General features: G+C 50.0%; 1 protein-coding gene across 1 annotated transcript in view; it reads left to right on the top strand.

The window, feature by feature from the left end:
* The first annotated feature begins 1,069 nt into the window (after window positions 1–1,069).
* OPHN1 (oligophrenin 1) overlaps window positions 1,070–20,132 on the top strand; it is a 142,176-nt gene continuing 123,113 nt past the window's right edge. The window contains exon 1 of the mRNA XM_054996265.1: window positions 1,070–1,266. Within this exon, the coding sequence (XP_054852240.1) occupies window positions 1,113–1,266 (154 nt within the window). The 5' untranslated portion in view covers window positions 1,070–1,112. The remainder of the gene's footprint in view (window positions 1,267–20,132) is intronic.

The following is a 20,132-nucleotide window of genomic DNA, read 5'->3' as shown; positions in this document are numbered from 1 at the left end:
CTTTGGACAGTGGACTTGATGGGCTTATAACCTGCTGAGCTCCAGCCCCTCCCCCAATCCGCCCTCTCCAAGCTCCACCCCTCCCCCAAATCTCCAGGTATTTCCCTACCTTGAGCTGGCAACCCCAGGGGCAGGCTGCCTGAGCAACGGATGTTGCCTGCCCGCCCTGCCCTGGCAGTTCCCCATGGGAGCAGGATGCTGTGGGGTGGCCCAGCCAGGCTCCCCCAAGGCCCTTGGCAGCGTACAGAAGAGGCACAAGCCAAGGAGGCACCGGGGTGAAGGCCAGAGGGGGCGGCGCAGGCGGGGCGGGGGCAGAGGGGCCGTGCCAGGGTCCCCCCCACTAGGCAGCCACCGAAACGGGGGCAGGCGAAGCTGGCAGCCCCGCGGCGCCCTCGCCTGGCAGCGCGGCTTTCGAGAGAGGCTCTTGGGCAGCCCGGCGCAACGAGGCGCGCCCTTCCCCGCAGGCCCCGCTCCGAGGCGGGGGAGGAGCGGCGCCCCCCGCCCGGCTGGGCCCCCCACTCCCGCCCGAGGGGCTCCCACGGCGCGGCCCCCTCCGGCGCCTTCCAAGCGGGCTCGGCAGCCCCCGGCTCTTCCCCGCCGCACAAGCAGCGCGGCGCCCGGCGGGTTCGGGGCTCGGGCGGCGAAGACTACAACTCCCGCCCGGCCTTGCGAGGCCGGGAAGGAGCCGCGCCCTCCTCCCGGCCAGCGGTTCGCCTTCTCCCGGCGGGGGAGCCTCTGGGCGCGGGGCGGAGGGAGCGCGACAGCCAGCCGGCCGGCCGGGGAAGCGCCCCGCCACCCGCCCTCCTCCTCGCCCGGCCGCGCCGCCTCCCGCCCGTCCAGGCGCGGAGGCGGAGCCCGAGCGGCCCCGGGAGGCCTCCAGCCGCAGCCGCAGCCGCCGCCGGCCGGGCTCCAGCGGGCGAGCGGTTGGCCGGCGCAGAAGGACCGGCGGGGAGACAAAGGGCGGCGGCGGCGGCGGGATGAGGCTGGGGCGGGGCGGGCGCGACGTGGGAGCGGCCCAGAGCCCGGCCCGCTGACGAGGCGGCGCCCTGCCTCCTTCCCCGCCCGCTTCGCTCCTTCCCTGCCGCGTCTCCAGGCAGCGCCGGCGGCTGGCCATGGGGCACCCGCCGCTGGAGTTCAGCGCCTGCTACCTGGACAGCCCGGCCTTCCGCGAGCGCCTGCGGGGCTACGAGCAGGAGCTGGAGCGCACCAACAAGTTCCTCAAGGAGGTCGTCCGCGACGGCAACGCGCTCATCGGGGCCCTGCGCGGTGAGTCCCGACGCGCCGAGCCGAGCCGAGCCGAGCCGGGTGGGGGGCCCAGCTGCCCGCGCCTCCCCTGGCCGCCGCGGCTGCGCCGCCGGAGGGGCCGGGCCCGCTGCCCGCCGCTGCCTTCCCTCCTCTGGACCAGCTGGGCGGCGCGCCTGGCGGGGCGCGGGCCGGGGGCTGCGCGGGGCCTCCTCCGCGCCAGCTGGCCGGGCGGGGTCTGCCGGGCTGCAGGCCGCGGGGAGGCCGTGGCGGGTGGCGGTGGCATCTCTCCGGCCAGCGCCGCGCATCCCTGGAGCCGCACGGGGCCGCTGCTTCGGGGCACGGAGCCTTGCCCCGGAGCAGCGGTCGGAGGGAGCGCCAGGGCCCGGGCCCCGCTCTCCCGCCTCCGCTCAGCCCGGCCGACCTCGCGGGGCACGGCCGGGCGAGGGCCACGACCGCCCGGGGCGGCGGCGGCGGACGGCAGCGCGGGAGGCTCTCCTGGCGGCCGCGAGCGCTCGGCGTGCCTTGCTGGGGCCCCGGCAGGGCTGCGCTCCGTCCGGCGGCGGGTCTCTGGCGCTGCGTATCATGCGGGCAAGGGAGAGAAGCGGCCGTGCTGGGAGGCGGCGGCGCAGGGCCGAAGCAGGCGGCGAGCCGCTGGGATGCTGCGTCCGCCTCCTGGTCGGCGGCATTTGGCTTCCGCCAGGCCCTCCTCGCCAGTCCTTTTGCCCGTGTTCCCGTAGAGAGGAGCCCGGGCAGGGGCAGGGGCAGGGGCCAGCACTCCCCTCGATCCCCCCCGGGGCATTCCCTGGGAAGAGGCGCGTCCGTCCTCTGTGCTCCCCTTGACGGCTCCGCCAGGCAGCAGCAGCAGCAGCAGCTGGTGGGGCTTCAGTTCCCGAATCTTGGCATGCCCATTAGAAAATGCCTCCGTGGCCCTTTGCCAAGGCCCTCTTTTAAGCCCGGAGTGTCGTGGACCTAAAGTTGCTCACTCATTTAAGGCTACTCTACTTTGATACCCAGTAGAGGACAGACTTATTTCTGAGGAAACCTGGGCCTGACTGGGCTGTGAATGGTGGTGTGGCCTCACATGCATCAATCTCCTGTGTGTCTCCAGGTGCCAGCTGCAACAGATCAGGGTGGCACATTAACTGTGAAAAGGTTGCACAGGTGTCCTTGGGCAAATGCAGGTGCACAGACCTGGTCCTTTGGCAGGAGCTTTTCTTGTATGTTGTGAAGGAATAATCTTGCGCTCTTGAGTATCTGTGGAATCCGTGCAAGAGATGCTACCCTAAAACCTCTGCTATTCTGTTTTTGGGATCTCAAGGCAAGTGATGCGGGTTGCCCATATGGGGAAGGCTTGCTGATGTTCTGAGATCTGGCAGTCAGAGTGACACTGCAGAGTGCGAAGGAAGCAGCTCCAAAGTCCAGCTTTCTGTTATCTACCGGTGCTATTGGTATGTTATCATTTTGAGCTATTGGAATGGATAGGGGTGCAGTCTTTTTGACCGTGTGTTTAACAAGTTCTTAAGTCAGTGAGTATTTGGAGGCAAGATGGGCCATGCAGTTATTGTTGGGCTCATTCCGTCTTTCTGAACATGGAAGTTTGAGGCTGCAGTAAAGGCATTTATGAACCACCTGTGAAATCCCGTGAAAAGGTGGCATTTTGTGCCATTTTTAAACTCTTCTTAAAATTCAGAAGTTTCCAAAGCAGTTTAAGAGGACAAAATTGTTACTGAATTGCTCCAGTGGTGCACGTGAACAGTGATGCACCGTTTGGCTGTAGCCACTGACTGGGAGAAGAATGAAGATTGCTTTGGCCATAGATGTGGCTTGGTACCAAGCGCTGAAACGCAAACACCCAAGTTCACGCTTAAAGCAATCCAGTGAGTTGTTAATAGAGTTGTGAGAATGTAGCATTAGGTATTCATAAACAGACTTCAACAATTTGGACTAATTCATCTGTAGTGGCTGCTACTTTTACTTTTTGACCCCAAGTTTCTACAAAGAACTACATTTCCCAGGGAACCTTAGCAGGACACCTTGGTAGACGCATCCTTTGTCTCATGTCTGCTTGCGTATTCCAGAATATTGGCAGCTTTTTGTATTTTCTGTACAATAACCGTAGCAGTACCTAATTTTATTTCAATTGACTTAATGTTTTTGCTATAAGTAATCATAAAGTGGCTTAAAAACTTTGTTCTCTCCAAGTGGAAAGAAAATCAGCTGCTTGAGATGACAGGTGGCAGGAAGGGCAAGGATTAAGCCCCTCCCCCGTCTTCCATTGCCCATGTCAGACTTTCATGATTGTTTTTCATTTTCTGAGATTTCTTCCCCTGCCATGTGCAGTTTAGCCTGTGATGCAAAATCTCTTGGTTGTCTTGAGCACCGCACACATACATGGTGAGTTTGTGTAAAGGCAGCTGCAGGAGTCTAAAAGAGAGCAAGTCCAACACATCTACATGCAATACAAGTGAAACATGCAATTACTGAGTAGAGAAATCAACCAAGGCATTTGCCAGCTGGGATTCTTTGAGGCTGGAATTAAGGCCACTTTCCTTAGTTTCTTCTATTTCTTGTTGCGTACCAGTGTAAATTAAGACCCTCTTTGAATTCCCATGTAGGAATTCAGAAACATTGATGGGGGCTTGTCTCCACATTCTGGGAGTGTTTGTGGGTGAGGGAGACTTCTGTTTATATTGTGTGATTCACCCTGAGTCTGAGCAAGTGAATGAATGAATGAGCTGAACTTGGGGAGCCAAAACCTGTGTATCGATCCATTTATTATTTCTCAGTTGTACAGCTTTCCAGGCCATACCAGAGCTTCTTAGCAGGGTTTTGAACAAAGCCCCCTTTTAAGCAGTGGTAAGTGAAGTGGAGCCAGTTGAGCTGAAATGACCATTAGTGCTGAGATGGCACAACAAGTGTGAAATGCAGGACTTTTATTTGTTTATTAACAGTCCACCTTTCATATTGAGACTCAAGGTGGATTACACAGTGTGGGTAAAATACAGTCAACACAATGGGACAGTTAATAAACACAGCAATAAGATGTATTGTCGAAGGCTTTCACGGCCGGAGAGCACCAAAAGACACTGAGAGATCTCTGTCTTTTGGTGCTACACCTCTGATGATGCCAGCCACAGCTGCTGGCGAAACGTCAGGAACTACAATGCCAAGACCACGGCAATACAGCCCGGAAAACCCACAACAGCAATAAGATTTGCACGGCAGAAACCTGAAAATGGAGCTTAAATAAAGCTGAATGACTCAGTAAAGTGAAGCAAAATGAAAAATTCAAAGTGTTCAGTGAAGAGTGTGCAAACAAATAATTAATTTGACTATGTTTATGAAGTAGACTTTAGTTTCTGGTGCTGAGCCATGTTTGTCTGCATGAAAAGGAAGATTCGAGTCCAGTAGCACCTTAAAGTGAAATCCTAAGGAGAGTCCAGTCTAAGCCCATTAATTTCACTGGGCTTAGTCTGGAGTAACTCTGTTTAAGATTTCACTGTTAAAGACCAACAAGATTTCCAGGGTAGGAGCTTTTGAGAATCAAAGCTCCCTTCGTAAGAGAAAAAGATACAGAGTAGAATTGTGAATTAGAGTTGCCTGGGAATTGCTTATACTGAACACTGCTGGGCCAGTCAAGGGTGTTGACTGAAATATTTTGGGTCTTTGGCCTAAGACAGTTTCCACCCTTTCCTACAATGTTTATGCTTTTTTTTTTGTTCCAGTATTTGAGTATTTCGCAAAAGATTGCTCTGGGAGTAGAATCTCAAGTGAGAGAGGCAGAAGGCGAGGGCCCTGGGGGCGCAACACATGCAGCATATTTTGACTGATACAGATTTTGGAGCTGGTAGCAGAAACCTCACAGTTCTGCCTAGTTGAGTTCCTTTGCAGCTTTTCTACTCTGCGTGATAAACAAAAGCATCTCCTCTATTAGTTTGGGGATGACTGAACTCACTTCAACCTTTAACCTTAACTTTCCATTTTCCAGTCACTCATCATAAACTTTTTTCTGGGTGAGTGCTTTGGATGCCGCCTTTCCTGCTGAGTTCAGTGTGGATTGAGAATTGCTTGGAATACTTGGAGTTTGGGAGTCCTTCCAACAACCTAGTTAAGTAGGCCAGTATTTTCCATGTTGTGGATGAGAGAGCCGTGGCTAGGTCACCTAGTGAATAACTTCATGAGTGGAGGTTTGTATAGAGATTCTTCAGCTCTTTAACAAGTGTGTGTTGTCCCTCCCCACCACCCAAGGTTGTGAAAGATCTTGGTAAACACATATGGGCTGGCTGGTCTCAGAGTAAACTTGGGTGTAAGTTTGTAAATTATATATATTTACTTTAAAGCAAAAGGTTTTGAGTTTAGAATAGAGATGCTAATAAAAGGCTTTTGAATGCTGTGGAGGAAATCTTGGCCAAGCCCAGAGTAGTCTGTGCTGTAACCTGGAGGCAGCCATCCCCCCCTACCTTGTGCAAATTTGACCCCTAACTGAGTTGGAGCCCAGGAGACGTACTCCACTGTGCCGCTGCCAAGCTTTGTGCTCTTCGCCAGCTGTGTGTCTTTTATCCATGACAGTACGAGGCTCCCTTCTTGTGAGTTGGCCCATGAAGCCAAATATTCCCTCCAAGTCCTCATGTAATATTCTCCACCCTGCTTCTCTTTCCATGAGGCTTGTGTACTGCTCTTCCCCCGAGGAGCCTGGGGCAGCATACAAAGTGCCCCCCTCCATTTCATCCTCGCCATGGCCCCAAGTTCCATGGCTGATGGAGAATTTTGATCTTGGATTGTGCAGTCCTAGTCCAGCCCTCCAAACAGGATGCCCTGAGAAGTGGCCGCTCTGCTCAGTTTCAGTATGATAGGGACATGGATGGAATAGTGTTTTCATAATGAGACAGCTACAGGCTGTTGCTGCCTTTCTATAAAGGAAATAGATGAGCTTTTTCCTGGGGGTGCGCATCCTGTACAAGCAGGGAGCATCATATACAGGGGAGTATCTGAATACATAACTCCCCACCACCACCACCACCACCTTGAATTAGTACAGATCCGTGTGAACTGAACCACATCCTGGTTGTGAGCATGTCAACTGGCCCTTAGAGCTGGAAATGCTTGTTTTGTCTCTTTAATTGTGCAAACTCTGTTATGGCTTGGAGAACTTTTTTCTAGTTTTGGTAGGCAGTTGGTAGGTAAATACCCTAAATGAAGTTCTGTCTCGCACGTTTGGCTGGACTATTCACATATCGGGGACCCTGTGTGCTCCCTTCTTGGAAGGCTGAACACCCACCTCTGGGCCCAGCGTCACTTCCCCTGTGCAGATGGAGTAGCTGTTTCTGACTGCAGCCGACAGACAGGAGGATGCTAAGGAGCTGTCCGTGGCTGTCGGCTCCCACTGAGGAAATGTGTCGTGCAGGCTGAAGACAGCCTTTCCACAGCTGGGTATTTGTGCCCTCCACTGATGGTGTCAAGAAATAGAAATCTGGAGGTCCTTTTGCCTTCCATTGGGATTTATCAGCTGCAGTCCGTGGAGCAGTAGCTGTCTGCTTTCTGGCAAGCCCTCTGACCATAATGAAAACTAGAGCACATGCTATGGTGAATGCCAACTCAGAACTTCTTTTTGATGCATCTATATTGGGCTTGAGACGTATGGAATGGGAGCAGAGGGTGCATTGTTGAGTGATAGATGGGCACTAAAAGTGCCCTTGCCTAAGAGGTTTTGTAACCAGAGGGCATCCCGCTACATAAAAGGCAACCCTTGTTGCCAACGACTCACTTTTTATCCTGGCACAGGCGCAGTGAGTTGTCGGCAACACTGCGCCTGTGCCAGGATAAACCCGGAGAAGGTGCGGCCCACCCAAGGAGGCCTCCAGAGTGACGGAGGCCTCCAGAGTGATGTGGTGGGGAGGCCTGGCGTGCCAGCCCAGCCCTCAGCAGGCCCCACAGCAGGCCCAGCTGTCCAGGGTGGCTTGATGGGCCCTGGAGTGCTCCTGTGCTTAGCAGCAGGCCGATTTTGACCCATTTGGGGCCGAAATCAGCCCGCTGCAGAGCACAGGAACGGTGCCAGGGTGGAGTGGTGGGCTCAGGAGTGTTCCTGTGCTCCACAACAGCCCGATTTGGGCCCCAAATGGGCCTGTTTTGGCCTGAAATGGGCTGAAATTGGCCTGCTGCAGAGTGCAGGATTCATTTTCTAGAGTCCTGTTTTTTTTAAAACGGGCTTGATTGCTAGTAGTTCCCATAAGTGCCGTTTCTTCTTCCTGTGCGCAATAAAGTTCATGGTCAGTGCTGGACATAGGTGGACTGAACCATGTTGGCTTGGACAGAAGTAGTTTTTATTGGTGTATTGGTTAAGAGTGCGGGATTCTAATCTGGAGAACCGGGTTTGATTCTCCCCTCCTCCACCTGAAGCCAGCTGGGTGACCTTGGGTCAGTCACAGCTCTCTTAGAGCTCTCTCAGCCTCACCCACCTCACAGGGTGTTTGTTGTGGGGATAATAATAACATACTTTGTAAACCGCTCTGAGTGGGTGTTAAGTTGTCCTGAAGGGCAGTATATAAATTGAATGTTGTTATTATTATTCATTTGTAACCTGACATTCTCACAATGAAAGCCATCAAGACAAAATCAGTTTTAAAGAATGCAGATGCTAAGACAATTAAACAGAATTTACTACAGTCATTTTACAGCCTAAACAGGCAAAACTTTCAGCAAATTAGAAGGTCAGATTTATAGGTTTAGCTAAAGGCCTATTAGAAAAGGGTCACTTTGGAAGCTTTCCTAAAAACTGGCTGGGACAGGGCTCTCTCTCCTCAGCCTCTCCAGCAAAGAGTTCTCCAGAGTTGGGTAACAACAGAGCCCTGAACTGGACTGCAGAGGATAGCCCTGTCTACTGGGAGAGGCAGCAAGCATGAATGGATTAGAGGGCCATAACTGGCACGCCGGACTTGTGTAGGAAGGAGGGGGCACTGCAGATCTGTGCATTGTGGGTTGAGAAGGACTTCAAAGTAGGCTTTGTTTGCAAAATGAGGTGTCCAAGATAATTCTCATTTGGAGTTTGCAGGAGTCTCACAGGCCATTCTGTGGTGTTCGTAACGGAATAGAAAATAGACTTGTGGTTAGGGATATGCAGCTGTTACCGGTTCTGTGACCAGGGATCCAAAATGCTGACGCCTGCTTCTTGAGGCTGTGTCTGTGAAAATAACAGCCTCTCCTGGTAAATGGTCCATCTCCACTATAAATGTTGTGGCCATTGCAGGGCGGTATAATTAATTTAATGAGTTTATTTTTGTCAGATTTTCTTGTGTGTTTTTAACGGTTAGGGGGGTTAGGGGTGATGTTTAAAATCTGCTCTTATGGGTTCCTTCTACCATATGTGGTGGTCCTGCCCAGTTGCTAAAAACTTTTGGAAACAAATACATCTAACAATGCAAAAAATATTAAAGAGCAACCTGCAACTAAAGCCAGAGATGTGTCTGTTGAGTTTAGTGGATATTTCAATAGAAAATGAATTCGGAATTTGGATTAGATATATGATAACGGCTGCAAGAATAATTTATGCACAATATTGGAAATCAAATAAATTGCCAAGAGTAGATAGATAATTGGCTAATAAAGATGTTGGAGATTGCGGAAATGGCAAAATTAACAGAACTGCTGCTGAGGGACGAAATGACTGCAAATTTTGTTACAAATCTGGAAACCTTTCGTGGACTTTCTGTATATAAAAGAGAACTAATGATCTGTGGATTTGAAAATTAGAGTTATAAGGCTGGCAACAAATGATAGGCTGAAGTAAGCCGGAAAAAATGCAGGTATCTTCGCAGTAAAGTCAAAGTTATATGTTTAGTTAAGATATGGGTATTACGGAAAAGTTAAGTACTAAGAAAAAGAATTCTGTAAAATGTTTAAATGATATGTCTCCCTCGATGTTCGTTTATTTGTTTTTGTTTTTATGTTTTTCTTTATGTGAACTTTTGCTTGTTTGCTGTAATAATTTTTTTTTTTTTTACATCTGCTCTTGCGCTGGCAGTTATCCTGGGGAGGGGCTGTGGGGCGCTGAGGGAGCAGGTGCCTGGCAAGTGGGTTGGGTTCCGGCAGTTCCTGTGGGAAGATCCCGGGCTGAAGGGTCTAAGAGAGACCTGTCTGTGCAGGAGACCCTGTGGAGCCACGGCCAGTGGCAGTGGGCAGTTCTCAGCTGGGTGGCCCAGCGGCCTGCCTGCCTCTGTGCATGGGGTTCAGCGGGCCGCTGCCCAGTTGGGGTGGCTCCTCTTCACATGCCAGTGTTTCTCTTTGGGTGCTAGTGCAGGCCTGAGGAAATCCTCGCGAGTCAGCTGAAGCACGCAGGTGGCCTCTGCAAAGACTTCTGCCCTGAGAGTAACTGAAACTGGCTTTCTCACGCTGCTTCGGCGTAGAGACCAGTCCTCTTATATGAGGGGCTCCAGTTCAAAAGCCCCAGCTGTGGCCACCCCCCTTGTTCTCCTTCCTCTCTGAAGCCTCTGCGTTGGTCTTGTGAGATGCTTGGAAAAGCGAGAGCAACTTCTTCCATTGCATATTATTCACAACGCACCAGTTAATTAAAACAAAATAATAAAAGAGAACTTTGGGAGTTTGTGACTTGCTATCATGAGACCTGTGAAGTATGTAACTTATTTCTCTCTTACTGAGCAGAAAATGAGGAACACCGCCCCCCCGCCCCCCCCCCCCCCGTACAAACCAAACCGGTGAGGAGAGATTTCAAATCCGATTAATTGCCGTAGTTTCCACTCGAGGACTCCTGGCTGTTGTCGTTTGGTGAGCAGCTCAAAATCTGCAACTTCCCAGAGGCATAACCACGCTCTCGTTAACCACGCCTCGTCCCTCCAACATGTGATCGATTACAGAGAAGACTCTAAATACTTGGAGTGACTGTACCTTAGAGACCTAAGTGAGCAATAACAAAGGAGAAGAGTTCAAGGTTTTAGTTAACTCGTTGGGGCAGGGGAGAAGATAGTGGGGTCAGGCATCACTGGAAGACATCATCCAGTTGTAACCTTACTCAGTCGGTAAAATGCTGCATGTTTCTTGGGCAACTTTGACATGTTTTACCAGTGATTTCTTACTTTGTAAATCTTCTTTAAAAACTTAGCATTAGAATAAAAATGTAGGGCTCTGAGACCATGAAGAGTAAAAAACTTCACACCCAAAATTTTATTCTTTTGGTGTTTGTGAAGATTTCTGTCTGTCGCATGGCCGGCCGTAAGCAGATTCTGCTCTAAACGCTTGCCAGTGTAACTTGTTTGTGCATATTCTTCTCTCAAGAGCTGTTGCAGAGTGTATGTCTGGGGTAAGAGTCTGAACTCGCTGGGGAATATCACTGTTGTTGGGTGGTGGTGAGTCTTAAACTGGGAGATTCTAGAATTCGCCTGCAAATCACTCCCTCCATGGCGAAAACTGATACGAGGGAGGCAGGCGTGTGTGAACTGCTTGCTGTTCTCCTTCCTCTCCCAAACCACCTCCATCCCCAGAATTGAATACATTTTATGTTCATAATGTTGACAGTGATATTGGGGCAGTCTCAGAATAGTGGGTCAAAGAGCTGTGTAGGACCTGATTTGAAACCAAATCCCCCAGCCCAGAAAACAGGACAAGGATGTGCAAGTGCCTGTCAGTACAGCTATAAGGACTAAAGATGGAGGTTTTGCTCTGGCTTTTGAAAGGGAACTGAAGGTTCTCGGAATACTGAACTTGCACCCAGTGCCACACTTCACATTCTGTAGAGCTTGTGGGACCTTGCAACAGGCACAGTCCTAGCTATTGAGGCATAACTTCCCAGGCCAGTTTGACTAGGGGTCCTGCTGGTATTTTGCCATCTTCTGGCCATGCGGTAAGGGTCACTGGGTGTATGTGGGGGGGGGGAGGTAACTGAATGTCCTTCATTGTGCAGGGGGTTAGACTAGATGACCCTAGAGGTCCCTTTCAACCCTATGATTCTGTAACCGTTCTTGGCATAAGGATGACGCTTTTGCAGGGAATGGGATGTAGAATCAGCAGCTGTCCAAAGCACCTTTGTGAAATTTCAAATATCTTGGAAGCAGTTAACAGATGCTGGGAGTTGTTTCCGGTGGATCAATCTGGTCCTCGGCTCTTTGTCACGTTCTGGCAGATCCTGTTCAGAATCCGCTGGAAGAAGCTGCCAGCTGGCATTGGGCTGGCTCCATCCCTCAGGCGGCCGGTCAGTGGGCAGGCACGTTTGTTTTATAAAGCTGTTAGGCACAGTTGGTCTTTGAGGTTGTTAGAGAAAATCCAAGCCTCCCAGGTTGCTGCAGATCTAAAACAGATGTATGTTTTCAACAACAGCCACGAGTGAATCGCCTGGGTTCATCTTTGAAAAGGAAAGAGACAAGGATGTAGTAATAGTTATGGCACTTTGCATTGCCCTCTCAAGGCAGATGTTGTTACAAAGCCGGACCTGCCTGTTTCTCATCTACCACTTGTCCTTCCAGAATTGCAACTCAGCGGCTTTTGGCCAAAGGGCTTGTGTAGCAACTTGCTCCCATGTTTGCTGCTCTTCGGAATACTGTCAACGTAGAAACTGTCATCTCGGCTGCAGTGGTGGAAATGGAGTTGGGAGCTGTTCATGTGTGCATGCGTACTGTGTGACCTTGCAGCCTAAGATGAATTTGCAGATGAATATGTGAGCAGGCTCCATTTGCCAAGTAAGATCCAAGTCTATTGTATCTGATGAAGGGAGCTTTGAATGTCGGTAGCTTTTTTCCTGGAAATCTTATCCATCCTTAAGTTGCTACTGGACGTTGCTCTTCCACTACAGACCATCAGTGCCACTCACCTGAAACTATCGCCAGGGTCTTCCATACAGTTTTCCCCTATTGGTTCTGGCGCATACTACTTAAATGTATCCCCTTATTTACACACACTTTTGTGGGGGTGGGCTTTCATTTTCACTTTGGGTTTTTTGGTTTTTCATTGGGTTTTTTTTCTGGTTCTTTTGAGACTACTTTTACCCTGATCTTTTTCTGAAAGCTGATTTTTTCCCCTCTTGCATAGTGCTTCTTTCTTTCCTCGGTTTTTTTGTTCTACCCACTTTCTGATGATTGGACATTCATCGTCAGTGAACCACTCTTATCCCCTCCTAGTTTTGTTTTTAATTCATCATTTTCATATCACTGTATCAACCTACCATTGTAACAGTACATTCAACAGATTCTTTGCATTCCCGGCTTTCATTTTTTAGAAAAATAAAGTCTCTAGCCCGTTCCATTGCAGAGATATGCCTTTTCCCTTGTATCTCTGAAAGGAGATAAAATGGTTTAAAATGAAAGCTGGGAATTCAGAGAATGTGCTGCATGTATTGTTACAATGGTAGGACGATATAGTGATATGAAAATGATGATTAAAAAAAATGCAAATGCTCCAGTGGCCGGGGGGCGGGGGCAGTTCTGGCACCAGAAAAAGCAGTGCGATTTGAAAAGCACATTGCTGCGTCCCCCGTCCTAACAGAGATCAGTTTGCCACACCAGTGCTGGCCTCTACGTCCTAGCTCTGGGTCAGCCTGGGGTTGTGGGGGGTCCTCCGGTTTATATCATGAGGGGAGCTTAAGTATGGGTGGTGGAACTGTTTAGGCTTCCCTGTGCGAAGATTTCCCCATGTGCTCATTTTTGGTCTTTTAAAAATCCAGTCCTTATATCAATATAAGCATGTGTAAGCATGCACAAAGAATAAAGAGTCGGCGGTGTTTAGAAATCACTGATAATGCCACCGATGAGGACAGCTGCCTTCTTTGAAAGTCTTGATTATTTAAGGCACGTGGCAGAACAAAATAAAGTGACTCCCCCACAGTAAAAATGCCAAGGGAGGGCAGACATGTGAAGACTCGTACCCAAACCGATTCCAATGCTTGGATATCGACTGCTAAGAAAATCAAGAATAAGTCAAGTGTCCAGAAAAGCCACCCCTCCCCCGTAAAGTCTTGTGTTTGAAATACGGTGAGATATTTTATCCTAGGTGGTTGACCTGTGATGATGGCTGTGCTCACAAATGTAAGTTGCAGCTGAAAAGTGAGGAGTCTGTATGTGCCAAGAGGTTTTGAAACTTGGATTTGAGAGATCTAGGCCTGAGCCTGGGTTCTGCTTGGGAATTGTCATGTGGAAAGCACTTTTGGGAAACCCATATCTCCAGAGTTTGGATGGCAAAGTTTTGGAAAGCTGTGCTCTACTGTGACTTTCCAGAACACTGTGGCTTCCCAACATGTCTGTTCAGTGGCCGTGCATGCCCATCTTTCCATGAGCTTCAAGCATGTCCACCATGACCCTTCATAGTATGCTTTTGGGGCAAGAAATGTCCAGTGTATACAAAGTACAGGCGGAATAATAGTGATCTGCCTTGAGAGTGATCTTAATAAAGATTGCAAAAGGGCATATGAAGTGGAGAAATATTAGTACATGGGTAGAATTTGAACTGAACTATACGCTCACTCACTCTCACCCTAGCCTACCTCATGGGGCTGTTGTGAGGATAAAAGGGGAGAATGTTGTAAATAAGCTATTTCCTGGACTGCCTCTTTGGTTATGCCCCCCCCCCCTGGTGGCAGCTTCGCTCATCTGAGCAAGGCCTTTTGAAGATGCTGTCCTATGAATGGGTGACTATTATTATATATTGAGATCAACAGCTCTTTATTATACTAAACATGTTTATTGGAAGCTGGAAGCAGACAGACAACACTCAGGCTCAACAGTAACTAATTTATACTTGCAGAAACCACACCCACTTTTAACAACCACCAATACAAGGTAAGCAGCTGGAATCCTTCATTTGCATGAACTATATAGAAGGTAACTACTTGCAGCACACTGATTGGACTGTAAGGCAGCAGTTATGATTGGCTGTTACACAAGAAGACCAATAGTCTTGTAGGCCTCAGGAGCCTTCGCTCCTACTCAAGCAATACATAACACCCCTCCTCCCTAAGTTTGGGTTACCCCATCGCGAATGAAGTTGTTAAGGTATGCTGTGGGAATGGCAAGCGCGCTGGGACCTATGCACTCCTGATATTGACAGTCCTCTAATGGATGGTTCGGCGTTGACAATGGCCTCTGCCCCGCTAGGAGAAGTGGAGGAATTTCCTGGACTCTATTGAGTTTCTGGACAGCTTGGTACCACTGGACAATCTCCACTCTGCTTGCTCACCGCCACTGATTCAGCCCTTGTGTCAGCGGCGCAAGGCCCCTGTCCTGTCCCTGCGTCTGCTCTGGCCACCACTGCCATAGCTGATGGGTGTGTCTCCGGAGTATTCTGCTGGAGACATCGGCCATCTCGTAGGATATCGGCCCAGATGCCCTGAGCACTGAAACCGGAACCCAGATTGGCCCGTCCCTGTAGTTTCTAGAGTAAACGAAGTCGCCCTGCTGGAACTTCCTGGGAGTTCCTGAAACCTCCGGCTCCCTCCAGGCATCCGGATCTAAGTCTGGGTGGAGCCGATCGAGCTGGGTTGTGAGCTGTCGCCCCATCAAGAGCTCTGCTGGGCTCCGTTCCATGGTGGTGTGTGGTGTGATGTGCTGCCGTAATAAGTAGTCGGCCAACCGCTGGCTCAAATCCCCCTGGCTTAATCTGGGAATGAGTCTTTAGTGGCCCTCACCATTCTTCGGCCTGCCCATTCATTGATGGGTGGAAGGGCGCTGAAATGATGTGTCGGATGGCATTGTTCTCGAGGAATCTCTGGAATTCCTGGGAGGTGAATTGTGCACCATTGTCAAGAAACGGCGCTTCAAATCCGCTTCTAGGCATTCACGTCCACCGTGCAACTCCCGCAAGAGACCAGTAACTGGCGATGAATACCAAACTGAAAGAGAATGCACAACCCACCTGTGTTCCTTCTTGGCGAACAGCCGGCGTTGCAGCTTCTCATCCCACAGACCACATACAAGTCAATCTTGGAGCACAATCTCTAGGTCAGTGAAATTGCATTGTCATGCCACCTGCCGGAGAGCTGTAATGAAAATGGTCACTGACTTGCCCTGGGCTTGGTTCCGCTTGTAGAAAGCGTGCCGGCTGGCGATCTCTGATGGTGTGGTGAGAAGTGGTCTCGGAGCCAGTCTTTGATGATTTTGAATGCTGTAGCTTGGAGCTGTGCCGGCGCCACAAGTGCCTGGGCTGTGTCAAAAGTGGACCACCCATAGATGCTGAAGAAGGTCGCTCTCTGGAGGTCCCCATCAGCGGCCTTGTTCGCCTCAAGGTAGAACTCAGACCTCGCTATGTATGACTCCCAGTCCTTGGAGGTTGAGTCAAAAGGCTCAAAGTAGCCCTTGGTGGCCATAATTCACTGTCGGTGAATTGCAACGGGGCAGCTGTGTATGGCCGAGGTTGGCCGAGGTGACAGTTCCCAGTAACAGGAGTGATTTAGCTCTCGGTGTTGTGGGGCTGCCTACCCTCCCGCCGGTTGTATTTGTTGACTCCTAGATTTTGTAAGCCACTTTTGAATCTCTGGAAAAAGCTGTAAATTAAGCCAGTAAGTAAACAAACAGCCTGGTCCCAGATGCAAATGGTTCTCTTTAAGGTAAAGCAGTTGAATGTCAGGCTAACCTAAAAGTTCTCAAGGTGCGTGACTTCAAATATGCATGTTTTTCTCAAAGGAATAAGGAATTTTATTGAGGAAGATGATTGTTGTGGGTTTTCCGGGCTGTATTGCCGTGGTCTTGGCATTGTAGTTCCTGACGTTTCGCCAGCAGCTGTGGCTGGCATCTTCAGAGGTGTAGCACCAAAAGACAGAGATCTCTCAGTGTCACAGTGTGGAAAAGATGTTGGCAGGTCATTTATATCTACTCAGGAGGGGTGGGACTGAGCTGAGTCATCCTGTAAGAGTTTCCCAGGGTGTGGAATGCTAATGGCGGGAGGCTTCACTGTATCCTGAGGAGGTTCTTTTGCATATGGATTGGTGCTTGATATGCTCATCTTCTCTGCAGGGCTATTGTCGGGTGTAGAGTGTTTTGTTAGCCTGGTGTTTTTCAGAACTGGAAACCATGCTCTGTTCATTCTTAAGGTTTCTTCTTTCCTGTTGAAGTTTTGCTTATGCTTGTGAATTTCAATGGCTTCCCTGTGCAGTCTGACAAAGTAGTTGGAAGTGTTGTCCAGTATTTTGGTGTCCTGGAATAAGATACTGTGCCCTGTTTGAGATAGGCTATGTTCAGCCACTGCTGATTTTTCAGGCTGTCCAAGTCTGCAGTGTCTTTCATGTTCTTTTATTCTTGTCTGGATGCTACGCTTTGTGGTCCCGATGTAAACTTGTCCACAGCTTTATTGAGGAAATTTGGAGAGCAATGGAGCTTTCTAGCTTCTCCTCATTTGAGGATTTGGGGTCCAAATTCGATGTTGTATGCAGGTGTGTGTTTGTGTTGGGGGAATATGTTGTCCTTTCTCTGACTGCTGTTCCCCCACTCCGCAGAGATTCTCGCTTCAGAGTTCCTGGTGGATTTAGGAGGAGCTACACTCAGAACTCAACATAGAGGCAGTTGTTTGAAACCAAGGAAGGGAGAGAATGAAGCACTCTCCTTCCTCCAGCCTGGCTGCCCCTCCAGAAGTGATTTCTCTTTTTGAAAAGGATTGAAGAAAAGGAGGAGAGTATCAAGGGCCTGGTCTTGGAGGTTGTGGATTCCTACAAACTGCATCCTACTGAAAGTCTGCTTGTTTGGTAAATATTAAATTGAAGCAGGCCATCTAGTTACTGGCAGTTCCCAAGTCAGTGGTTGTCATGCAGAACGGTTGGAAATGGTTCTTCAATTTGAGGAATCTCGTCTCGTTGAAGCCCGGCTCCTTTGCATCATTGTTTTCAGCTCTGAACCAGTTTGGCCACTTTCTTTCCTTGCCAAAATTAGTTGGATTAAATCTGTAAGAACATAATGATTTCCTGAAGTTTCTTTGGTCCTAGAAGAATTTATTATTGAAGGGACATTAACAGTGCCTCGGGCTTTTCCCACCAAGGAGCTAGATATGCAAATCTGAATTTGGTAAAATTGGCTGAAGTGGCTAGACAGCTGGACTTGAACTCGGAAGGCTTGAGTTAAAAGTTCTGTGCTGCTACAAAGCTGAGAAAGGTGAGAAGTTCTTCCCATGAAGAAGTCTTGGGGGCTTGTGGGATTTCCTGCACTGGGCCAAACAGGCAGGCAGAAATGGACCCAGACCTGAGCTGAGAGCATCTGTCTTTCTTGCACAGCCTGTCTTTTTTTCTGCATTCATCTACAGCCTTCATGACCTCTCCAAGTTCCTTCTCAAGCTAGTTTTTGTTATTCTGCTGCACAGTCTTCTGTGAATTTTTCTTTTGATTTTTAAAGTCAACTTTTCTTTGTTTTAAAGCAGATTTGTAGGACAGCAACAAAATCAGGGGCTTTTATTTAAAACATGCAGATAAAATTATATAACATTTTTAGTCTCCTGAAGTTGTTTGCAGTCCTAGAATGGGGGAAAAAATTAACACAACCTATCATTAAATAGCTGCTGGCTTTCTAACCTCCTTCTCTAATCAGTAATTCTTTACCAACAGTTAATTGAATGATTGATTACAAATTGAACAAGTTCATCAACATGTCCTGCAAATGGACATAATGCAGTAACAGAGACTAAAAGCCAACAATTGGACCTAATGTGTTTATAATCTGTTTTTCACTATAACAGTTTTCAAGGATTCTTACCTGGATTGCACATCCGTGGTGACAAATGGTGCTGTGCCTCTGGTGCGCCGGAGCGCTTCTGCAGGGGAGAGGTGTTCTATGACAAGCCTGCATGTCCTCTTAGGTGGAGATAGATGCAAGGCATGGCTTGAATTTCAGCACCTCCCTGAGTCCGGCCCTCTGTGGCTCCAGGAGCAATGGCAACCATGCCTCTCTTTCTCCTGCCCTCTCAGATAACGTCCAAGGCCTAGTTCAAATGTGACTCTGGTGTGGCGACACAGCTGTGATGTCACGTGTGCCTGGCATCTTCTTTCTGGCTTAGCAACACTCTGTAGCCTGGATGGGTGCTGCACGGGGGTGCCAGCATGGCCTGTACAGCCAGATCGTGGCATATTTTCTGTGAGATGTTGGGGGTGTGCAACGTCATGTGAATTGTTTTGGCCCACCAGTGTCGTGTTCACACCCCAGATATTCGCCTCGGTGAGGGTGTCCCAGCTGGTGCGCTCCCACCCTTGAAAACAGCAGCCAGCAAAATGTGCTGTGAAATGTGATGACTTCACATCGCCCCCTTTGTATTTCTAGATGTTTTTTGGGGGGCGGGGGCGGGGGCAGGATAAAGGGGCTGCTGCTGCTCTCTGTGGCAACTGTGCACCTTCAGCATTGCCTGGTTACGGCCTTCTCCATCTATATGAAACTGCCTCCCTTATATTGTCTGAAATATCATTTGGGGCAGAATTTGAAGGTGCTGAATTTTTTGCTTGACAAGTGTCAGTTCTTAACTTTTGTGCCGTCACGCTGATGGCAAGGAACCGGCAGCAGCGTCGCTTGATTCTGTGGTGTTCTAGAAGTGAACCAGATCTGAGCCCGGCTTCTAGTAGTCTTGTGGGCTGCCTAGAAACCCTCTGAGCCCTCTTGGGGACGGGAAGGCGAGACACAGCAGAATGAGGCACGATTCCTATGCAGGAACTCGAGCGGGAGCCCGTGCCGGTGCCCTTGTGACAGGCTCTGTGTTTATCCTTCAGCACTCAGGGTCTCGGCTGGCCTGTGTACGGATGCAGCGCTCTGAGCTTCGGGTGGCCTGTCCCTCCCGAGCTGCGTGTTGGCTTGCCCGCCAAGGCTGCTGCCAGCAGAGTTGGAGCTCAGCCTGACGCATTCCAGCTGTGCCTGGCATTAGGGTGTGGCGGCATCTCTGTGAACGGTCATCTGTAGAAAGAACTCGAGCACTCTGGGAGATGGCCTGATACATGGGCTGGCCTGCTTTGCAGGTGTGTGGGGTGTGTGTGTGTGTGTGTGTCTGTGTTCCTGCAATGATCCGGAGGGTCTGGCAGAGCTGAACTGCCCCCTTCTTCGCCCCACAAAAGAAGGCAGAAACCCAGGGTTCGACTTGAGACTCTTTAACTCAGTTGAGCTTTGTGGAGGGGCTGGCAGAGGCTACAAGTTTCTGTTCTAGCCAGCAATTATGCACATTTAAAAATGTGGCTTGTGCTCGACTGATTTTCTTTTCTTCTCCTTGCAAGGCGGGGGAGGGAGGCGGGGAGAGCCTTCGCCCTGGAAAGAACGCAGCTGGGCCAACTCATAAACTGCCTGTAAGGTTTTCCCACTTGACAAGCGTGACTCATCTGAGCCTGTGGAGCTGTTAAGGGAAGAATCCTCGAGTTGCCCCGTTCCTTATAGTCTTGAGCAGGAAAAGCCGCCTGCAGGATGGAGATCTGCATGCCACTTCCGGCATCCTGGAAAGATGTGTTTTCTTGGCTGGGCAGAGTAAAGCTTTTGGCCCAACTCTCCTGCCTGTATGTGATCATTCTCTTAACATCTGAGGCATGTAAATAAAATGTGGTGCATCTGTTAGGGGCACTGTTTGTGCTCTGAGTCCGAGTACCAGGTTGATCCCCTCCTATTTCTCGAAGGGAGGAAGGTGTAACAAGCGATATGCTCTTAGAGTGCCTGTTCAGTGCCCTCTTGTGCCTTACATGGCAAAGCTGAGACGAGGCCCTCAGAACTGCTTCGTTGTCTTAATGCAATCATTCCTCCCATGGTTTCCTCCTCTGTGCTTTTGCCAGAGGTTTCTGACCACATCTCGGTACCAGTGGCAGGGCTTGGGTGCCTCTAAGCAGCATTCTTGAAAATCTGGACGGCCCTTGGAAGTTGAGAGAGAAGAAGAGACCTTTTGTGGAGAGAGGAGGGCTGTCAGTATGGCTGTTGGTGGCTGAGCTGTTGCCATGGCTACGTCACCAGCCTTGGCAA

Source organism: Eublepharis macularius, chromosome 13 (genome assembly GCF_028583425.1).
Source record: "Eublepharis macularius isolate TG4126 chromosome 13, MPM_Emac_v1.0, whole genome shotgun sequence".
Lineage (NCBI taxonomy): Eukaryota > Metazoa > Chordata > Lepidosauria > Squamata > Eublepharidae > Eublepharis > Eublepharis macularius.
The sequence above is the reverse complement of the archived record's forward strand: the minus strand, read 5'-3'. Positions and strand labels throughout refer to the sequence as shown.